General features: G+C 41.1%; 2 protein-coding genes across 5 annotated transcripts in view; both read right to left on the bottom strand.

Moving 5' to 3' along the window:
- Nucleotides 1-2,591, bottom strand: part of adcy7 (adenylate cyclase 7) — a 50,269-nt gene extending 47,678 nt beyond the window's left edge. For 3 of the 4 annotated variants that reach the window (XM_079340113.1, XM_079340116.1, XM_079340115.1), the window contains exon 1: nt 2,399-2,591. The gene's annotated coding sequence lies outside the window, so the exon portion shown is untranslated. The other variant, XM_079340114.1, reaches the window with a different exon arrangement.
- Nucleotides 2,592-2,679: 88 nt separating this feature from the next.
- tent4b (terminal nucleotidyltransferase 4B) lies at nt 2,680-21,262 on the bottom strand. Its single transcript, XM_079340118.1, has 12 exons — nt 20,300-21,262; nt 11,311-11,434; nt 8,824-8,870; nt 7,903-8,023; nt 7,647-7,754; nt 7,018-7,146; nt 6,429-6,642; nt 6,179-6,305; nt 5,914-6,017; nt 5,503-5,726; nt 5,232-5,378; nt 2,680-5,002 (listed from the first exon to the last, which is right to left on the bottom strand). The coding sequence occupies exons 1-12, from the start codon at nt 20,863-20,865 to the stop codon at nt 4,844-4,846; spliced, it is 2,070 nt and encodes a 689-aa protein (XP_079196244.1). The 5' UTR covers nt 20,866-21,262; the 3' UTR covers nt 2,680-4,843.
- Between the last annotated feature and the right edge of the window lie 377 nt (nt 21,263-21,639).

The raw sequence follows: 21,639 nt of genomic DNA, 5'->3' as shown, positions 1-21,639 counted from the left end.
TTTGGAAAACCCCAGCTGACCTGAAAGTACTTAATCCTGACTCTGAGAACCACTGTTTCAAGCTGCTGTCATAGCAAGATGATGCTGCATGACATAGGAAAAAAAGAAACACAAAACAACTCCACCACTGGTTATTAAGAGACTCGTTACAAAAAGAAAACCAAAAAACAATAAAGACAGTAGATTACACATCACTCCTGCAGGGTTGCTGTTTTGTTTGTGCTGCACAGCCTATAAGACAGGCCTTATCTGGACTCATTAAAGTGTACATTTATTCTCATAAAACGCATAATTATAACAGGGTTCTCATGTCAGAATGAGATACATCACAGCATGATCATGGATAATTGCACACCAAAAGGCAAATGCCAGTGAACGGTGTCACAATCTTTTTTTATGGAAGAGGCCTCTCAGCAGAGCGTTGATCCACTGATCCATGACCATGAACTTATCCCCAGCCTCCTATGGAAGCGCTCTCTATTCCTGTGTGTACATTATGCTGGAACAATTGAACGTCATACTTCAAAACCAACAGAGCACTTGCCCCCTCATTTGATTTTTCACACTGGTTTCATTGATCTAACATAACTGTTTTGTTCTATTAACAGTTTAAGTACACTGACTTTAAAATCCTACGCTGACTAGATAATTATAATGCGGAGGCTCTATTCAGCAGCGTCCTCTGTTTAATACGGCAGCATTAACAAAAGAATACTTATGTAATCATCCCACTGATACGCACCCCACACACACACACACACCATCATCATGCTTATGCCCATCGTGACACTGTATGATCCATATGGACAAAAACATGATAAGAAATACTGAAAGTGTCTGCAACGCATTATGAAATGTCCCATGTTGATAATATTTACACATTACCCATCTCTAGGTTTGTTTAAAGCTTGACAGTGAAGTTTCATAATATACATTGAAGTCATTTTTTAACTGAAAAATGCAAAATATCCATCGGCATTTTTCAAATGTGAGGACTTGCTGTTTATTGGCTTACAGTGATTGATTGATTAGCTGTAAATGTTGTGTTTATTATTCATTATCACGCTGGAGCTAAATGATTCAATACAGCAAAGCGTAGCTGTAAAGGAAGTGTTTATAAATTGTTCAGATATTGTGCTGTTTTTTTTATGAGAGGAGTGTGTTATCATCAGAATAAAAACAATGTAAGATGTATTTTGTTTCTTGTCCAGATCCTACTGAAATTATTGGGTTGTTAAAATCATGCAGTCACACTGGAAAAAAACTGACCTGCACTACATTTGCACAAATTGTTTGATAAAATGGAAGTTATAGTTACATTTTAACCTCAACAACACCAACAACATAAATGTAGCCTATTTACTTTTAGCCAAAACAGCTGCTGTGATCTGATCACGTTCAAGTTAGCCAGTCAATTTAAGACAATAGTCTTTAAAACAAAGTAATTCAAATAAAATCCATTGAGCAACATAATGAGCGTTATTTTGAATTCTGTAAAAGCAAATCACTTTGTTGTCTACAAACAACTAATATAAAACTATAATGGCACACAACACAGTAGCGCAAAATCCCCTCTGTTTAACATGAAAGTCATGTGTGAAGCATACCGACAGACACTGAAGACCAGTAAAGGAGCAGCACTGTTGAAAACATGAACTGCTAAAGTGCTAAACCCCCGAGCACGATGTTCAAGGAAGTGATCATGAAGAGATAAACTCTTTCAAGTCTGGACCACTTCTTCATACTTCAAACAAAACGACGCACTATGTCTTTAATCCCACCCAAAACCAAGCTTCACAATAAAGCAAGGTGCTTGAAGTCATTATGACAGAATATTAACAAATTATTTCTGCTCCATCCTGTATTTTACATCTCAAGTCTTCTTTACACTGGATTACAATATGAAATGAAATTAACACATTTAATAACTGATATTAATATTGGACAATTGTCTAGAGGATGTCAACAAAAATAAACGTCAGATTATGGCTGAGGTATCTCGTATGCAAAATTGACATTTAAATAACGGAAACTGAGGTGAACCAAAGTAAGCAGCCTTCTCGCTAGCCTCTCTAAAGTCACCCAAAACGCAGCAACGTCAATTTAAGACTGTGGATGACAAGAGGAGCCAGGTGAGGGGCGAAAAGAAAAACAGATTAAAAAAAACCCAACAACTTAACGTCAAAGAATTTAAAGGCTTCGACTCCATCAAAAAGCTTTGAAAGAGAATAAAAACTTTTCTTTAGCTCACAAATCGGTCTTTAAAGTCTCTCAGCGAGGTAGCAGTGAACCTCTCTTCTTTACGCGCTCTGTCGTGTAATGCCACATGGTATGATAGTGCACAGTCTAACGTTTCACCAGGACACTTGTAAGAGAAACACAAGCTTTAGTGTCTTACCTGACAGAATTATATCCGCCTTGTGCAGAAATGTACAAAGATAACCTGTAGGTACACTCCCAAGGAGCGCGTGCTGCGGTCCCCGATCTATTCCTCTCCAAGAGTCAGTGCGCGCGCGTTGCTCTCAGTGAGATAGAAGCCCCTCCCCTATCTACTCTCACACACGTTCAGGCGCGCGCCCCGCTCTTTTTTTCATATACCGTCCTGTCAACATCAATGTGTTGGATTCACAGTGTAAATACATGTGTAAAAAAAAAAGAAAAGAATGTCTCAACATGAGGTTAAATTGTACAGATTTTATTGCATGACTTGTAGCTGCAGAGAAACAATGTTTCAGATGAATACAGTTGGGTTTGAAGCCTTCCTGCAGTGAAGGAAAATGCTCAGTGGACTTTTAGATGGCTAACTTTTCTTTCTCCTTTTTCGTCTGCCACGAGACCAGCGCTTATATACTGCATTTAAACCTCAACTGTAGCATTAAGAGATGGGGAGAGTAGGAAAAATCCTACCTTTAACAGTAGTAGCCTGTATGTTTAAGCATTGACTTATCAAATGTGCTTTACTATCTTAACACAGAAGACTGAACTTGGTCAGCTGCGAGCAGGACATTCTGTAGGTGCAGTAGAGTAAAGTTATCTTATAATGTTTTTTTTTCTGTTTTGTTTTTTTATAGCGGCTCCTGTTTTGTTTCATTGTGTGCGGTTTTTTTTGTAGCATTTCGGAGAGAGACCATAAAAAGGGATTGTGATGTGCTTTGGTGAGTAAACCTCTCCAACAAGCAATCGACTCAAGGGTTTATTTGCGTGCAGCTGGTCTTTAAATTGAAATATCAATCAATCCCAAAAAAATAACCCGCAGAGATTTCAACAGTCCAAATGCAGTATACAAGGCCAAACTGTGTAGGCTAAAGACTTGGAGCAATAACTCCATCTACAGGCTAGTAGATTTACTGCACCAATAGAGGATGAGCAGGGGGCATCAAGTGTTTGTTGCTAGGATAGTTGTATAAAATAAAATCAGCTCCCTTTTAAAGTAAGTAGACCAGCCACATATTAAAACAATAGTTTCACTCTTCAGCGGAGTAAAACGGTCTCTTAAACTTTGCAAAGTAACTTGGTCAATCAACTGTTACTGAAGAAAAAAAAAAAAAAAGAAGATAATTACTGTACCAGAAAATGTATCTTCCCACCACACCTTCACACTCATATTTCAAATATAGGACTCATAGATATGGGCTCTAATGTTAATCATACATGTATCCATACTATATTCATAGAATTAATAAAAAATAAATACATTTGACAAATACAAATGATTCTGGGTAAATTACCAAAGGAACAGATTATCACCCACAGTTTGTATTGTTAACACGTTTTTTTCAAGTGTAGGATTTCTCAATAAAACCATGATCATTCCTCCTCATTATAAAATATTCTTTAAAGCGTCTAAACTGTGGCTGTGCTATTGGGCTCCATCCAGACATCTATACGACTGTATGTGAGCACTGGCTCACTAAAGGCTAACTGTTAACACTGTAGCACACTCACAGGAGTAAAAGTAGATGCTGATGATTTATGTTGGCAATGGGACCCAAACCAGCTTTCAGCTTTGGCCAAAAATCTGGGGGCACAACATGTGCACGTTTACATGTCTTCAATCGGTAGCTCTTGTAAAAACGTAATATGAAACATTTTCTTCTTACTTATATTCTTTTTTCAAGTTTTTTTTCCACTTGTTTTTTTTTTCTTCCTTTTTTTTTTTTTTTTTTTTTTACAAATCTTTGTATAACCTGTTGAGACTTAACAAAACAGATTAAACAAACGAAAAATCAACCAACGAAAAAAATGTCATGCATAAGTTATATCCCATTCTTACTGATTGCATTTGGAAGTTATCATTTAAAAAAAAAAAAAAAGAAATCTGTGTAGATATTCATCTGTTGTTCAACATTTTTGTTTTTGTACATTTTAAGCCATTTCTTCGTTTTTATTTTTTTTTTGATAACATTTTTGATCCTATTTTCCAGCCAGCAGTCCCATGTATTGCTGTAAAGTTAATTCCAAGCCCACGGCATGTCTACTCCTGTACAGCAGGAGGCGCAAAAGCCGTGATGCATAGTTGCTGGCTGTGAAAATGAAAAACAAACACTCCATAAAAGAGGCTCTTGGGAAGCAAATGTGGGTTTATCCTTTGCGATTTCAGTTCAGCTCCAAGAAATTAGAACCCATTACCTATAACAGTTTTTTTTTTTGTTCTTTTTTTCTGCTAGAAATTGTTGCTTGTCATCCCCAAAGGTTTGATTGAGAGACAGAAACTGCAGATCTCTTAATACTTCTATCAACCTCCTGAGGCTGGAGTCTGGCAGCAGAAGTGGACAGGACAGTCAGTCAGTTGCAGACAAGGAAGGGGAAGAGGGGTAAAAGGAGGGGGCAGACGAGGTCACTCCTATCTGCAGAGTTCATCTTGTGTAGAGTCCCGCACATTTTTCCTCTTTTTGCTGTTGCCTTGGTGGTGTGGTTTGTTGCTCTGGTGACTTTTGGTGCTTGAGGAGGCACTCTGCTGCCCATGGTGGCCACTCTTTTGGTGGGAGCGAGGCACCCTGGCCTGGGGAAAGAACCACAGAAAAAAAATATTCAATGTTCCTGCAGAAATTTAGTTAAAGCTTACTGCTTTATTACCCTTCATCAGGTAAACGTCTTGAAAAACACAGGACAAAATCTGAAAATATGTTCAAAGTCAATTGAAGTGTTGTTTTCAGGATTGTACATTTCATGGTTTCCGTTTCTTTTCAACCTTGTGATGCATTATGTTGTATGCGTGAAAGCTAGCATACCTTTCCTCCCTTGTTGTTTCCAGATGGAGTGCTGGTTTTGAGGCTCTGCGTTCGGTGATTGTTGACAGCAGCAGACTTTTCTCTGTGGTTGCTGGAGCCCCGGCTGGGCTGCTGCTTGGCCGTCTTACATGGTGTGCCATCAGAGTCCTGTAGAGAACAGACAATATGGAGGAGTAGATGGTATGACTAAAACATTTTTTCACAAGGTTTACTCATGAAGCTGCACATGTGTGTTACTGTGCGTGTCTTTGTGTAAGCATCCAAGACTGACCGCGTCACTCGAGCTGGACGCTGAGGATGTGGAAGAAGGCGACAGCGGGGACGAGGAGGGAGAGGAGCGCAGTGAAGGTGATGGCGAGGAGGAGTTGGATGAGGTTTTGCTGTGGGGAGCCGACGGCAGAACAACAACGTCGTCATCGTCGTCATCATCATCAGGGACGTTGTTGTTGTTGCGTTCGTCGAGCTGCTGAGACTCAAACAGTTTGACATCATTTCCTAAAGAGACAGAAAAGGGACAATTATCTTAACACTCCAGAGTTAAGCTCATACAGATGTTGCTTTAGTACCAGGCCAGGTCAGATTCGACTGAAGTATGCAGCTTAACACTCTCTTTTGCATCTTTTCTTCATCTTTTTTTTTTTTAAAGACTTAAAAAAATGTTTTTGTTCTTGTTTGAACATACTGTTGAGTTGCAGCTCATTCTGAGTCGGGCTCCCCCAGTTCTTTCTGATCCATTCCCTGTATTCATCCACCTCCTGTGTTACCCGGATTATTCGGCCAAGTATGCTGCAAAAAAAAAAAAAACAGACGTGTTAAATGAGCAGAATAAAAGTAAAGGTTACCAGAAACAATGTGATGCTCCGAGTATGATGAAATAATACATTTGATGAGAAAACACTGAAAAACCTAACATTTTCATTAGACAGGTGTCTAACTTTGCTCCTTACCTCTCCGTCTCATTATTGGGGTAGTACTTGGCGATTGGGGACACGGCGTGGCTGAGCACCACATAGGCATAGTCAAATGCCTGCTTCACCTGCATGGCACCATATGAACTCCGGCCAACATCGTTGTCTGTTGGACACAAGACAGATTTATAGAAATATGTGAACCAGGCAAGATGCCAATAAATGCTGTGATAGTATTGGAGTTTTAAGAACCCTCTAAGCTAGCTCTTTATGAGCTCAATGTTTCTACCTGGCTGCAGAGGGTCCTCGATGTAGAGCATGGAGGGCCTGTAACCATCCATCATGTTCCTCTGAACATCATCTTTGGCGACATAGCATCCTCCATCTTTTATCCTGATACCCGTTTTCAGGTAGTTAAAGTGGCGACCATAGAGCTCAAAGAATTCGATGAGGAGGACACCGATGTTGATGTTTGGACTGCAGACATCCTCCCTGTAGTGAAGCTGGAAAATACAACGTGCATGTCAGTTACTGTAAATGGTTAAGTGAGTGAAATTTTCCAACTAAAATTGTTCCCATTTTAAACATTATCTTCAACAGTTCCTGACATCTTTCACTCCAAACAACAGGATGGATACACTGCCCAGAAAAGTGCTATTTCAGGACATTATGATGTCACATATCTCCTTCTTTTATTACTTGAACCTTTTAGACACATGTGGGATATTGGCATAACTAAAGAATTAATTCACAAATGAACCTGAAAGCACACTGCGTCTGGCCACTGCTGTTGCTACTCTAACAAAGAAAAAAAAAAAAAAGGACAAAGATCACTGATAAACATTAAGAGTTCTTGTTTGTGAGCATGTGCAACGTACCTGCAGGAAGCTGACGGCCATGAGAAACAGACTGTAGGAGCCAATTCCACCGGTAAAGACCTCATTGAGGTCCCTCTGCAGCAGGAACTGCTTCAGCACCAGGACCAGGTAAGGCAGCACAGGATATTTCTACAGGATAAAGGACAAACAACATGTTGTGAGGACATGATAGGAATAGCTTTGGGATGCCTACAGCTCCCTCTAGAGGACAACAGGAATATAAAGTCGAAGATGTTCAGGAGTTCACCTTGTTCTGCAGATACCACAGATCACCACATGTATGATTTAACTTTAAACTTTTAAAAGTGTCACATCAGAAAAGTAAATTCAGCCTGCGTTTGACCTATGCAACCTGAAGTAAGTTATCAAATATCTACTCAAAATATATATATATTTTTTTTTTATAAAGTCACGTTTCATCGATAGACCTTCTGTTACGTATGTGTAATAAATATTACATCATGATTGTTAAGATAAACTGTCTATATATGATCACAGTATACCTACACATAGAAAAGAAAAACAGAAGAGTTGTTTTTAATGTTAAAAGAAAATAATTCACATTTCAATAATTGATGACTCTTCACAACCTTCAACACTAAACAGACATCTTGTGTTAAGAACTTTACCTCTTTGAATTCCTTGATGAGTCGAGCGGCTTTAACCCCACTCTTCACATTAAAGCTGATGTCCACTTTGACCTCAGTGAAGGAGTCTGTCAGTTTGATGATGGGAACCTGGAGCACACGCGTTAAAATCAGTAGCTGACGCTGGCAAGGCAAGTTCATTCATCAGTGATATCAAACTTCTTTCTATCCATGATTTATGATTCCAAAAACTGAAACTGGAAGTTGCAACACAGTAACCATTGTGAGTGAGTCTTACCGTGGCCTTGTCCAAAACTTTGATAGAGTTCTCATCGGCAATGTTCCTCTTCCGGAGAGCCTCTTCCAGCGTCCAGAGGGGAAGGGTCTCCCACTTCCCAAACACTACCAGGTCAATGTCACTGATGGAAAGGAGCAACATTACAGGTCACACGTAGCATTTCTCTTTTTTCACCACGACATAATGATGACTCCAAATGGTGTAAACACAAGTCCTTCATTTTTAACACGCACTCTCCCGGTAACCACACACTTCATTGACTCAGAGTGATCGTTATGAAGCTTTAAGAAATGACTAATGGACCCCCCCCCCCCCCCCCCCCCAGATACTTTACACTGTTTACAGTATTCTCTTCTATATTTATTATTTTGTACATTCAAATAAATAAACTGTGACCGCTGTGTAAGAGTTCTTACAATGTTCTCCTCCTTTGACGGAAGTGATCTTATTTACAAGTCACATCTATGTTAGTGGTATGTTCAATTACTTACAAGCAACCACTAAAAAACACAAGTCCACTGGGATATACACATTCACAGATGAAGGATCAAATCATTGTAGCTTAAACACAGGCAAAAAAAAAAGCCCAACTATTTTGCTTGTGGGTTAGGAGAAGTAAACAGACAACCACGCACACACACTCGAACAGCTTAGTCCTATTTTAGTGCTCAGTATGGTGTCAAGAGTCCACTAATCAAGGTGGACTGGCTGGGTGTCGGCCACAGTGCTCTCTCAGAATAAAGCATTAAAAGGAGATCCAGGATCAGCCATGCTAAAAACGATCGACTGGTTTGGCAGAGAACTGACACCTTCACGTAGTCTGGTATTTTTGGCAGAGAGCCAATTTGAAGTTACATTTGGGCAAAGACAAATCAAGAAAACATGCGTTTAAAACTCCATGTTAAAGGGGGGGGGGCTTACCTTGTTGGTAGATAAAGACCAGTGCTGAAACTCCCAAACACTTGGACCTGTAGCAACAAGGCACATGGTTACACAGTTATGAACATTATTGTCATGTGTTCGTGTTTTGACCCTGTAAGTAACAGGCTGAGGAGACGTGTGCATGTCACTCTCGGATGTTCCCACACTTCAGTACAACAAAAACCTGTTCTCACACCTGTACAAATATTATAAATGTACAGCTAAACTCATCTTTGACATGATGACATGCCTAAACAAACCACAGGGGTGTGGTGCAAGTCAACCTGTCAGGGGTAAAAGGAAACTGTGAAACACTTAGGTTGCATTTCAAGTAAAACCCAGGGTTGGCAAACATGAATCAACAGAGGTGGATATGAAGTGATGTTTTTGGCCACACCATTGTGACCTGTGGCCCCTCTGGAACATTACTTTACTCCAGCCTTTGCCAACCTTGGGGTCGAGAACCCATAAGGGTTTGTTTTTAATCCAATTTAAATGGCTACTCCTAAAATTATTGATCAATGAAAAATATCTTGTAGCATTATTCCTGAATTAAAGCTACAAGATGTCATCCAGTGGGGTCGGCCCTATGGGCCCACAAGGGTTAGGGAACATGGGGCCTAATTGGGAACATAGGCATGCTCCCCATCCAAGTTTAGCATGAGCCAATATGAGCCGAAGCCCATGCTAAAAGCAATCTCTCTCTCTCTCTCTCTCTCTCTCTCTCTCTCTCTCTCATGGGTCATGTGACCAGCATTCATTTCCAGCCTTGTTAATAAACGCTCACCTGGCTGTACACTTACTTTGTGCACCAATCTCCTCCAAGCTTTTCTGCCTCTGTCCACAACATGATACACTAAATAATGAGCTCGGACATTAATTTGGACTTGCAACACAGTAGAAAATCAGGACTGAAAAATATGATGTATAATCATTTTGAGCCAAAGAAGGCTGGGATGGGAACCACTGCTCAACTCTCTCAAAATGAAGACAATTAACTTCCTGTGAATCAAATAAGTCTGTCTCTTCAGCTTTCTTTGATTCATCAAGTTTGTCATGAAGCTCGACCTCAGTTGGCTGGTTTGGCGTCCTCCTGCCGCGCAGGCTATAAATCCTGGGCATCTGGCATCCTTGATTCTAAAAAGATTTTTTTTTTTTTTTTTTTTTTACCATACTAGCTTATGTAATGAAAACCTTTTCTAAAAGCGGTTTGTAAATAGAGTGAGCATGCAGCATGCAGGAGAGACAGCAGTGAAGCTGGTGGCGTGCTAACAGAACACTGATGTTGTAAGAGTAATGAAAGAGATGATCCCACAAGAATCAGACCACAGGATGTTAAAATCAATAATTATATGTTACTGTTTTTTTTTTAAGGCAGTACCAAACTGACAGAGTGAGCCAGCGGAACATAAAATCAGCTGGCCCAGACTCTTTCCATCATGTGTGAGGAGTCAGGACAAGGTACAATGTCGAGCCCTGATCAATACGTTTCTTCTTTGCCCAAAAAATATTCAAGGATGTTGATTTACAAAACTGATCGCTTACCCTTCATGTATGATGTGGATAAGGATCATGAAAAAACTACAACATCCACATCCGGTGCACAAATTGGTGTGCGAACAAAAATAGATTTAAGTCCTGACCCCGCTTTACTCCCTTGAACCCTCTCCCGACATCCCACGTACAAGTAGAGTAAACTCAGGTTTACAGCCCAGTCACATGTGCGGGCTAAGCTGATTGCAGGGCCGTGTTTGTGAACGAGAGCGTATAAAGCCTAGAGTTCACTTTGAGAGGTCATGGTAGGCGAGCTACTTTTTAACTTGACACTTCGCTCGTCAGAATTGGAAAATCTTAAACTAAACCACAATAAAGCAGCCATCACAGACACTCACGACCTGTGAAATGTCCCTTGTTGCAGCTTCAATATACACGGGTCAAAATACAAAAAGCACAATTTTACAGGTGTCAGCAGGATATCTAGGCAGATCAATTAAAGATGCATCACACTGAGTGGATGACTAGGTTAGCCTTTCTCACGCCCACAGTCGAAAAGCAGTAAGAGCAGGCAGCAGGCAGCAAAATGCTCCTTTTTTTAGGAACAGCTAAGCCCAGAGCAGACATCCTTTGAAGCACACAGCTCCATCAGCGGGATCTAAGTCGGCACGATCAGGACTGCCTGAGGTGGTGCTGACAACCTGACCCAAACAGAGCACTATGCAGCTTGATATAAAATAGAGCCTAGTTCATTAACAAGTCCCAGTCGGCCTGGCCGATGAATTGAAAGATGTTTACAGCTAAACGTGTTTATAAGTGATCAGTAATCTTCCACTAATCCATTTTATCCTGCCAAATATAAACTGATGTAAATGGACTAGAGATCACAGCCAAAATTCTTTCTCATAAAATCAGCTCTGTCAATTGTTAACATCAAATGCAAACAAAAATAACAAAACACACAATGGTGTGAGGATTTGGGGAGCTGTGTACCTCAGCACTGGGCCACAGGTCATGGATGACTCCCTTTATTCTGTCCACCACCTCCAGCCTCATCTTCTCCTCCTCCGGCCGCGGGGAGATGTACTTATAGAAGTCATTGACCTCCTCGTGTAACCTGCAAAGCACAAAAAAAAAAAAGACAGTGTTATGTCAGGAATGATCTCCTTTCAATGGTAAATCCTAAAAGAAAATGTTCAGATCATTTCTATAATATTCATGAGGATGATAAACTGCAGGCAGTTGAAGACGAATTAGCTTTATTGAATGCATGATCGTTGATATACATTTTACATGTAGAAAGACATTAAGTACAAATATGTGTACATCACACACTTCCTTATAATTCTACTGCAAGGGAGTGGTCCATACGAACCAAGACACAGAACACAAACCGTCAGACACGGGTGTCGATTAATGAAGACGTTTAGCCACTTCACATTAGATCCACAGATACTGAGAGATACAAGCATTGCAACATATACCAAAAAGAAACAAATCCAGAGGTGCTCTCATTCGTTGTTCAATCTGCTCACATTTCCTGCTCGAAGCAGAACAAGACATCATCTGCAAGGCCAAGGGACTGGGTGCCAACAGCTGCAGATGTCACCGGCTGACAGGATATCGCTAATGGCTCAGTTATTACCACAGGAAACTCGACTTTCTGCATGTAATAACAAGATTATAACTTTTCTCCTCACTCCCTTTCACTTAAAATCCAAACTATGAAATCGTAATGGGAATTTAAGATCTGTTGTAAAAGTCAGGCAGCTGAATACTGAAAAAACTTTCCTTGGTAAATGAAAGTCTCTAAAAGAAAGCAGGCGTCTCCCATTGTCTGAATGCTTCTATTATTTTCTTTCTTCCTCCGTGAATGTTGGAGCTGCTTATGAGCACTCGGGCAATAACATTCTTGATGTCAATAGAGAGGTGTCGACAAAAATTGGGAAAACACAGTGATGTAGACTTGTCATTTACAGGTCTCTTATGACGGCAAGGTTTTATTTTGCCAAACAGAAGCAGCAGCAGTCTGCCCCGAATTCACCTTTTCTTTTCAGGAACGCAGCAGAGCCCAGCAAAATCAAAACAGGAAGCTCGACTGTGTCCACGTATTATGGCAGTAAAAAAAACAAAAAAACCACACAAAACAAAAGGAAGCTAAGCAAGGGCACTGCGTTTGTCCTTGGGACAGGTCACCTCGCCCACATGCTCCGACCTTTCACTGACCAGTCCACACAAACACACAGGGACAAGTCTCTGTGGGTGGACAAACAGGAACACAAACATGCAGGCTTGTACCTAACTGCACAGTGCACATTAGCACCAAACGCACACCTACACACACTCCCCCTGAGCAAACTGTTACAAAGAAAACTCATATTTCTAATTTACATGTACAACCCCAAAACACTGGACAAGAAAAACCCCGACAGCGAGCAACACACAGAGACAGAGGGCTGTTTGGACTGAAAGAGAACCACACGTCTTCTTTTAGAGTTCTTATATAAGCTGACCGGAGTAAAACATTTCACCTGTGTTCATTTCAGGGACTTAGAGAGGAAACTGAGGATTGAGACCCAACACTGAAGGGTCGTTGCTTCACTGACCATGTCAACTTTTCAAAATAAAACATTGCTCTCTTAACAAAATGCTATAGATCTGTTTTGTCTGAGACCGACAAACGCGTTTAATCTGGCAGTATTAACAGTGAGACGGACAAATACAAGGTTGTCGACTTTCGCTTCATGCAGGAGTTAAGACTGTGACTGTTAACTGACAACAGGTCTACATTTTGAGTGACTGGCACAACAACGGCAGAGCGCTTGTTGAAAAGACACTGGGCACTGCGCTTTTCATCCAACGCCCTCTGCCCATTAAAAACCACTGAGCTGCTGCTGAGAAAGAAAAAAAAAAAAAAGGTTTAGGTGGATGTTTAGGTGGGGCCTGAGCTCTCTTCCATTTCAAGGTAAATGAAACTCAGACAGTTCTTCAGTCTGCATTTGTTTGTATATCAAAGAGAGCTCAGTCCTGTATCATTCAAACACCTCAGCCTAAAGCATCGCAATGCTTTCAGTTCATGTTGTGTGTCTTTTATACCTTCAGGTATTTGAGCATGCTATTCAGGTTCTAGGCCCAATGCAGTTTCAAACACAATCTATTATTTTCTTTTTGATAAGCCTTCTATCGCAAAGCTATATAATAAACTGTAAAAAAAAGAAGAAAAAAAAAAGACTAGTACAATCTACATCATGACAAGTGAGAGCTTTCAGTCCAGAGCAGCAGCACTGATAGGTTTCATTTCACAGCAAACAAAACTCCATTGCACCCTTATCATCACATGACTACCATAGAAAACACCCGTCACACCCCGCCCCCTTGGCTCAGGTTACATCTCAGCTCTGTGCTTGTGCCTGGGGAGGCACATGCAGTCTTGGCACTGCTTATCCGATAATCCTTATTGCATACATCGTTGTAATGTTATGTAATCTCAGGGAACAGGTTTCCAAAGAGATTTGAAATCAAAAAAAAAAGAGAGAGAGAGAGAGAGAGAGAGAGAGAGAGGATCTTTCTCATCCTTAACCCTTCCTTTCCTGACAATTCCTACGGACATGATTATTCTGGCCTGACTGAAATGTTGCACAACATTGTCATTCCTGCAATATTCCAGTGATAGTTGCTTAATGTTTAAGTAAATACATTTGTATATATTGAATTGTTGATTATCGCTTCACAATGCACGACACCTCGGGGCGTCATTCCTTCCGGGGCTTCTTAGACAGAACACAGAGGCTTTATCAACATTCGACTGGGCCGACGGTTGCAAAAGGAAAGCATGAGACAATGGAAATGTAAAGCACAAAGGCAAAAAGAGAAAGAAAAGAAGCAGGGAAAGCAGCGACAAGGGGGGGGGGGGGGGGGGGGGGGGACACACGTGAAAATGATAGAGGGGCCGGACTGACAATAAGGTGAAAAGGAATGAAAGACAGGGAGGGACGGATGATTGGGTGTGGCACTGAGATGCCTTCATGTGAACGAGGGGCCATCTGTTAAGGTCGGGTAGGAGGAAGCAGAAAGCATCAAACTGAGCACGATTTACTGACAGACACCAAAAGATCTCTCAAAGCTCGTGCAGCAAAACTTTCAAACTAAATACTAAAAATCCAGCTGGATGGAGACAGCAGTGTTTGTGTTGAGAAGCAGTTGCCTGAAACACTGAAGCTCATAAATAAAAGGTCTAAAGAACAAGTGACCACTGTCCAAAGAAGAAGAAGAAGAAGACGCCACTTCGTTACCCTACTTTTCTCAAAGCCTTTTCAAATCGAGGGCCTGGTGAACTTCGGTGACATGAGAGGGTAGAGTGTGTTACAGGACACTTATCCGTCGAGGTTGACGGGAAGGGAAGCGAGTGACCGCATGAACACAAGCGGAGGTGTCCCCGTCCCGCAGATGGCAGATTCATTAATGTTTCATCAATGAACTGATCGAGGGTGTGTTAAGTCTTGGCCACTGAAACAACACAGCTCCTGTTACACAGACACGCTGCTGCTGGCATTGGTCAGAGTAGAGTAATGCTGCACAGAACGCTGGTCAACACGAGATAACACCTGAGACAACAAACAGTGTCACACCAGTGTCAGGATACACCTTTTGTTTTGGGTAATCAGTGTACAACAATCATCCTTAACTCCAATCGTTGAACATGATGGGTTTCTGCTGATTACACTTAAGTTGTAACTTAACTATGATGGATTTCACTACTTTGAATGTTAAGCACTAAACATTACCTTTTCTGCTCTGGTTAAATTTAACACACCCATATCCATTTAGGCACAGTTGGGGTAGGAACCTCTCCGATTGGCTGCTCAGCTAAGCGAAACTGACAAACAGAAGCGCCAAGGGCTGACAAGGGCAGACATTATTCTGTTCACAAGTACACAACCTGTATTACGAGTGTCGACCGACCGATCACAACAACTGTTTATCAACATTCTTCTTGTCCTATCCTGCTTTCCTTTTCGTTGGAACGACCAAGCAGTGTAGCAACTACTTCTGTGTACTGTTGCTCAACCACCTCTCAAAGATGTTACTTTACTGTTGGTACAGTATGTACCAAGTGTTGCCAGGTCTACTTGTTGAAAGACTGGAACTTAATATATTCTGACAAAGACGCTCCGAGAACAGACGTCGTAACATTTGAATCCTCCGTCCCTTTTTTTAATTTTTGTTTTTAGATGAAAGACTTTGGGCTTGTTTTTCTGTCGTCTCTTGCAAATATCTTCAGTCGTGTTTTTTTGGGCTTGTTGTCTAAAGTGTCGTTGTTTATTTGCTCTGCTCCCCGTTTAAACTCTTCTTCTGATTCTCTCTACAGTGAAGCAAAACACAAACGCGATATTTCGTTTGCCCTTTTTCAGGATCTGTCTGGTGACTACGACCTCGTTTCTTTGGTTCTTTGGTTACCACACTCACCAAACAGAAAAACTAGCTGCATTTTGTCGCTTGGCGGGAGTTATTTTGGACACAGAACATTTTGCACAAACTCTCTGAGCCCTACATGACTTTTTTTCTATTGTTTTAAAATTCATATAAAAATGTGAAGCATTGCCCAAAACATTTACAGTTTATAAAACGTATACGACACCTTGTACATTCCTAATTTCTAAACTGTTTGTAGCTGTCCTTGTTTTATCTCTAAAACTCAGAGAACTCTAAAAGTTGTTATACTTGATGTCATGGCAACACTTGTGCATCATCACAAAAATCAAATAAAATCAACAAAGCCACAACATTACAAATGTGTTGTTGTACTGAACACGTGCTGAGAAGGTCACAGTCTGGACTTACACACTAAAAAAAAAAAGGTTGTGTGTCATGCATTGGCCTGCTGCCTGGGAAGGATTTCCATGGGGGGGGGGTCTGAGTTATGGAGAGCTGCCCCCCACGTGCTCGTGTTCAGAGGGAGCCTGTATCACCTAAAGTCCAACTGAGCAGCATGAAGGCTTCACTCTCCACATGCTAACATGCTTCGGCTTCGAGCCAACCAGCAGGCAGCGAGGGTTAGACGGAGAGAGGAGGCAGTAGAGACGTCTAATAATGGAGCCTCAGTCACACAAGTGCTATCTATGTACTCATACTGCTATTCATAAACCTACAAAAGACAGCGATAAGAAATGGCCATAAAAGCATGAGCCAGCGGTACTTTATAGGTAAGCGATTACCTGATGTCATTAGCCTGCCTGTAGGAATGTAAGCCATGTCTGTAAAACGTGAGCCTGGAAAAGTGAGGACCTCCAACTAGTGAAGTCAAAGGCAGAAAGCTTCCAGTTTGTTTAAAATAGGGATTCCTAATGTATTTTTCATCTCACCAATTTAAATTGTCCCTTTTTGTTTATCAATTTTCAACTGTCCGTTACATCCTTACCTCCAAGTGATGTTGTGCTTCACCAAGCTAAACTAGCTGTTAGCTTTAATCTTTCAACTTCAGCCTTACCCTGCCACTTCTTCCATTCTGGGTCAAAGATGCTAATTTCTTCACGACAGTAAGAAATCCAAACTATGTTCGACTACAGAAGTAATCACAGGCCCAACAGTGACACTCTAGAGAGGTTCTTAAACGCTTCGGAATAAAAAGGAAGTGAACAGTGTGAGAAAACTACCAACACTCAAAATGTAGTGGAGGGCGATATCGAAAAATACATTAAATATATTTTTTTATGGCAGGATCACGATTTTATCAAGATTCTTTTTCAGACTGACCTTTAAGACTCATTTCCCTATATAATGTTTTTCATAGCACATCGACTGAACTAATGAGTGTATTATATTCGAAAAATGTGTTTATCTTCAGCCACTCTTTGTGAGGACATGAGGGGAGGTCTGCCTCTCTGTTTTCTATCTTTCTCGTCAACTTTTATGAACAATTTTAAAGTTTTCTGCACCACTTCAAATTCATGCTTTATTACCGTGTCCTGTTTTGTGTCTTTAAATCCATGTTAATGTTCATCAGGTACGTTTTCACACAGTGATGCATCCATTAAAAAAATGTGGACTTCAGTCGTCTGTGCTATTTAGCCCTGCAGACCGTATTTGTTCATGACACGACACGGGTCCACTTCAGTTTGGCTTGGAGACTCAATCATGATCCAGAGTGGCACATGGTCTAAGAAAGTTTTACTGAAAGAAGAGTTTAATTCATACAGATGGAGGGACATCGCTGACAGTCGCCATGGTTACTCACTCTCACTGACATCATCTCAAGCAGCGTGCAAGGAAAATAATGCATGAAAATATATGAGTTAATAATAATAAATAAAAGCAAAAATTAATCTGAGGTCCGGACCTCACTGATATCATCACCTCCCTCCGTTACATAGCGATATTTCACTCTCCGTTCCATTATTACGACTGGTGAGTGGAGAGGCGAAGAACATCTATCCTACAACTGAAAACCTACAACCGAACACAGGATGACACCACCGACACTGTGTTTTAAGGCCACTCCAGCTTCCTTTGGCCCATACGTACAAGATGAACAACTTGCACACCACCTAAACTTCGGTGAAAATGTCCCTTAGTACTCCTAATCTGACTGGACGGACACTGGAAGAGTTCAACTGTCTCTTTCAGAGGGTCGACTTTGTGGAAGTGTGGAGCATGTAAACACGGATCCCTTTCCATCATGAGGCGCGTTGCCTGCTTGTTCTGTTTCAAAAAGACTGTAGGAGAGTAAAATACAAAAAAAACAACTCATGACTCCTCCGCTAAAGTAAGCAACAAACAACTGTCCTGTTATAAATGCAGATAGATTTCCCACACCGCAGTTTTGGCTAACCTGCTCATTTTTAAATGTGACTGTAGGGAGGTTAATAAAGAAACACACATTGTTCTAACCCTTTTAAATCTTACCATTAATCCTAAAAATATATTTATTTATATGCAGTATGGAGTCAAGAGATTCCCTTAACAGTGTATCTCTAATCATTTCAGTAATTTATAGACTATAACAATTCTTCAGTAAAACTTGTCACGTGTTTTATCCACACGAGACAAAGAGGCAGAAAACCTCTCTACTTTTACTCTCTGTTAATATTAAACTTTTCAGTCAATTTTCATACTTTGTCATTGCTGCTAATGTTACACATACTCTGTTATTACTGGCATTGTCGTAAATCGTTTTTTATTCATCATTTGTTTTTCCCTAACCATCTCTTTCTTCCTGTATCACCTTCTTGCGCACTTTCCAAGCCAAAACACATTTTCGGCAGAGGCCCCGTGTCCACCTGCCGTTGTTTCCGGGCAGAACAGGGCTGGCCGTGGGCTCAGGCGTGCTTGTAAGAAGCATATGTGTTCTACCTCCCTCGTGTCTTGGTTCTTTATAAATCAAGTTCCTTAGCTAATATAGTTAACATCATGTGATTAAGTTAAATGTTTTCATTACATTGTGTTGGAGGTAAAATGGTTTTAAATTTGGTAAAGTTAAAGGGCAACATAGTGGACTCTCATCCACATCATCTACTTCCATGTTGTTCTTTTTTACATCCCGTCTTGATTTAGGAGAAGACCGTCCCCGCCCCCCCACAACAGGGATGGTCTCCTGCTGTGAGCTGCATGTGTAAACAACCAGATCAGGAGGATTTTCGGGTGTAGTCCTGCTGAAATTCTCAGGAGTTCATATGTGAAAGCGGCTTGGCATTGTGAATGTTTGGTGTGGTTACACAGAGAGTAGTCTTTGGTAGCGAGTGAGATCGAGGCTGTGAGGTTCAGGTCCTGGTATTAGCAGAGCTAATCACTAAAGAATGTCCTTATGCAAACGCAGAGCTTCCTCATAACTATAATGTGGATCAGCCAAACACAGTGCTGCACTCTCTGGTGCTCTGCGTGTCTACACATGTCAAGGGGGGGGGGCAAACCTCTGCACCTTAAAGGTCTTTAACACACAACTATTTCCTCTGAATATAATGTTATTTAAAAAAATGGCGAGGAAAGGAGCTCACATTGTAATTATGTTGCATTATATTTACCTTGTGACTAAATACGACTGAAATGAGCGACAAGCACAGATGAACGCTCTGTAATGAATCAAACTGGAATAAAGCCTCTAGTTTGTGACTCAATTCAACATCTCACTGAATTAAACAGCTCATTCATGAACTGAAAACTCTGAGTGGACACAATTCAAATATCCACTGTGGCTTAACTATCTCATTCCCAACCTTACTTTTTTGATGTGGTCAGTATTTTGGGTTGGATATTATGCAGACCATAGACAGTATAACCATGCTCCCTCCACACCAATAATATAACAGCCTGGTTATATTTTCTGTTAACCAGTGTTTTACTTTATCGGCTTTCGCCTTTATATTGTGATTGTGTCCAATGAAAGGAAATATTAATAAAAAGGCACACATTGCCATTAAAGCCTCATATTGGGTATTTTGTTGCTTTTCACCACTTCCTGCTTTTGACGTCATACCCTGCCCTCCCTGATACGTTTAAGTGAATGTTGGACAAACCACGTATGATCCTATGATTCCTTTTGAAGTAAGTCTGTGAAAGGTTTGACAGACAAGAGATACCCCATAAAACACAATGTTGGTTTTAGATAGTAAAAGAAGCGGAGTGCTTACAGAATCCTCAATTAACACAAGCCAGAAAACGTGTCATTACAAAACACCCACACAAAGTGGTGTGAAAAAGTCTCATCTTGAATATAATTCTGATTTCAAATGGTATCAGAAGTTTTATGAAATATTAAAGCATAATAAGTCATTGAAATGTGGTACTTTAATAAATCTGCTTTATGCTATTGAGCCTCCAACCCTGCACATAACTATATTAAGTTATCCAACAGTGGATTGAGAGGGTGGGGATGACACTGAGGGAGTAGCCACTTCTTCAGTGTGGGCTTTTAAAAAAGTCATCTCTAACAGGTTTGCTGTTCAGGATCAAAGTGACTGACTCATGTGTGTGTGTAAATCTTTCTTACCCGATGATTCCTTCAGAGTAGTTCCTAACTTTCCATGGCGTCCCTGTGAAGCCGTCACAGCTTCCTGTGTTCAAGCTGCTGCTGCCACTGTTCAAGAGGCTCGAATTGAATCCGAAAGTGCTGGCTTTATTGTCTCTTTTTCTTTTGTTGGGGTGTCCGTCTGTCAGCCCCCTCCACAGCACAGCGACCCCGCTGCCCTGCTGCTGCCCCCCTCCGACCACACCGCCCCTGCCAGCGGATCGGTTGTTATGGTTGCTATTGGTTTCCAGTGGTATAAAGTCCCGTTGTTCCGTTATCTCTCCGTCCCCCGTTAAGGTCGACATCCCCCGAGTCCTTGCTTCACCGCTACCGGTGTTTGCGTCAAGTACTCCGTTTCTGCCGGTGAGTACGGCTCCCGACGCCCCGTTCACGATCGCTTTCAAACTCGCCGTGCTCTGAGATCCAGTACTGTAGCTGTTATTTACATGCAAGTACCCGAGTCCCTGTGTCGTCTCCCAAATCTGCATCCACAGGTTGTTGGCTGGTCCACGTTGTTCTGGTTGAAACCAGGCGATTCTCGGATCCATCAAACGACACTGTAGGCACACCGCCCCCCACCCCCAAAACCCACCAACGAGCAGTGCTCAGCTCGTGTGCGGCTAGCCAGGTCGCTAGCTAGCGTTAGCTAGCCTGCTATAGCCTCGTTATAGCTGCCGCTAGCCGAGGTTCTCCGTTACTTCTACAATCCAGTAAAAAAATAAAAACACGTTCTTAAGCAGCGACGACAAGAACACCTGTCGGCCACATTCATCCACAGGAAAAAAAGACACGAGTAATGCTAGTGTTCAAATGTGTATCTCTGTCCAAACTCGAGGTTGTAGACAGTACACACATGCAGCAGCTGCTTCACTGACCCTTTCCTCCTGATCCTGGCTCCCTCAATGGCGGAGTGTACGCTGCTAACGCGCATGCGTCATGTCAAAGTGGGCGGGGTTGATATTTGTGTTACGCAACAGACAACTGTTTGTGGTTACATAACAAAGTCTGATTTATCTTTCTCTCATCAACGTGTTAGTACAAGTCAACCCAATCAATTTATTACCCAATAGTATATTTAAACACATGATTGAATTAGATATTTATATTGGCGATATCCCCCGATTTTACCCGCCTATTCGGTCATTTTGATGAGGAATTGTACATTCTGTAACATAAGCTGTATTTTCTTACATTTGAGAGGCTAGGTCGAGGGCATTATTATTATTTTTTAATACTATTTATTTGATTGTCTTAAGAGAAAAAAAGGCATTTTTTGAAAGAAATCAAAAATCATAAAAAAAATCAGTACAAGCACGAACACA

This window comes from Symphodus melops (assembly GCF_947650265.1).
Source record: "Symphodus melops genome assembly, chromosome: 3".
Classification (NCBI taxonomy): domain Eukaryota; kingdom Metazoa; phylum Chordata; class Actinopteri; order Labriformes; family Labridae; genus Symphodus; species Symphodus melops.
Note: the sequence above shows the minus strand (reverse complement) of the source record. Positions and strands in the feature narration are given on the sequence as shown.

What these genes read in the sequence shown, in the direction of transcription:
- tent4b (XM_079340118.1), bottom strand. Translation starts at nt 20,865, where the DNA reads ATGGATCCGAGAATCGCCTGGTTTCAACCAGAACAACGTGGACCAGCC. An exon ending in ACCTGTGGCCCAGTGCTGAG is followed by an intron (nt 8,871 to 11,310) that starts GTACACAGCTCC and finishes TTGTTGCTACAG; the next exon opens with GTCCAAGTGTTTGGGAGTTT. An exon ending in TGGCCGTCAGCTTCCTGCAG is followed by an intron (nt 6,643 to 7,017) that starts GTACGTTGCACA and finishes TGTATTTTCCAG; the next exon opens with CTTCACTACAGGGAGGATGT.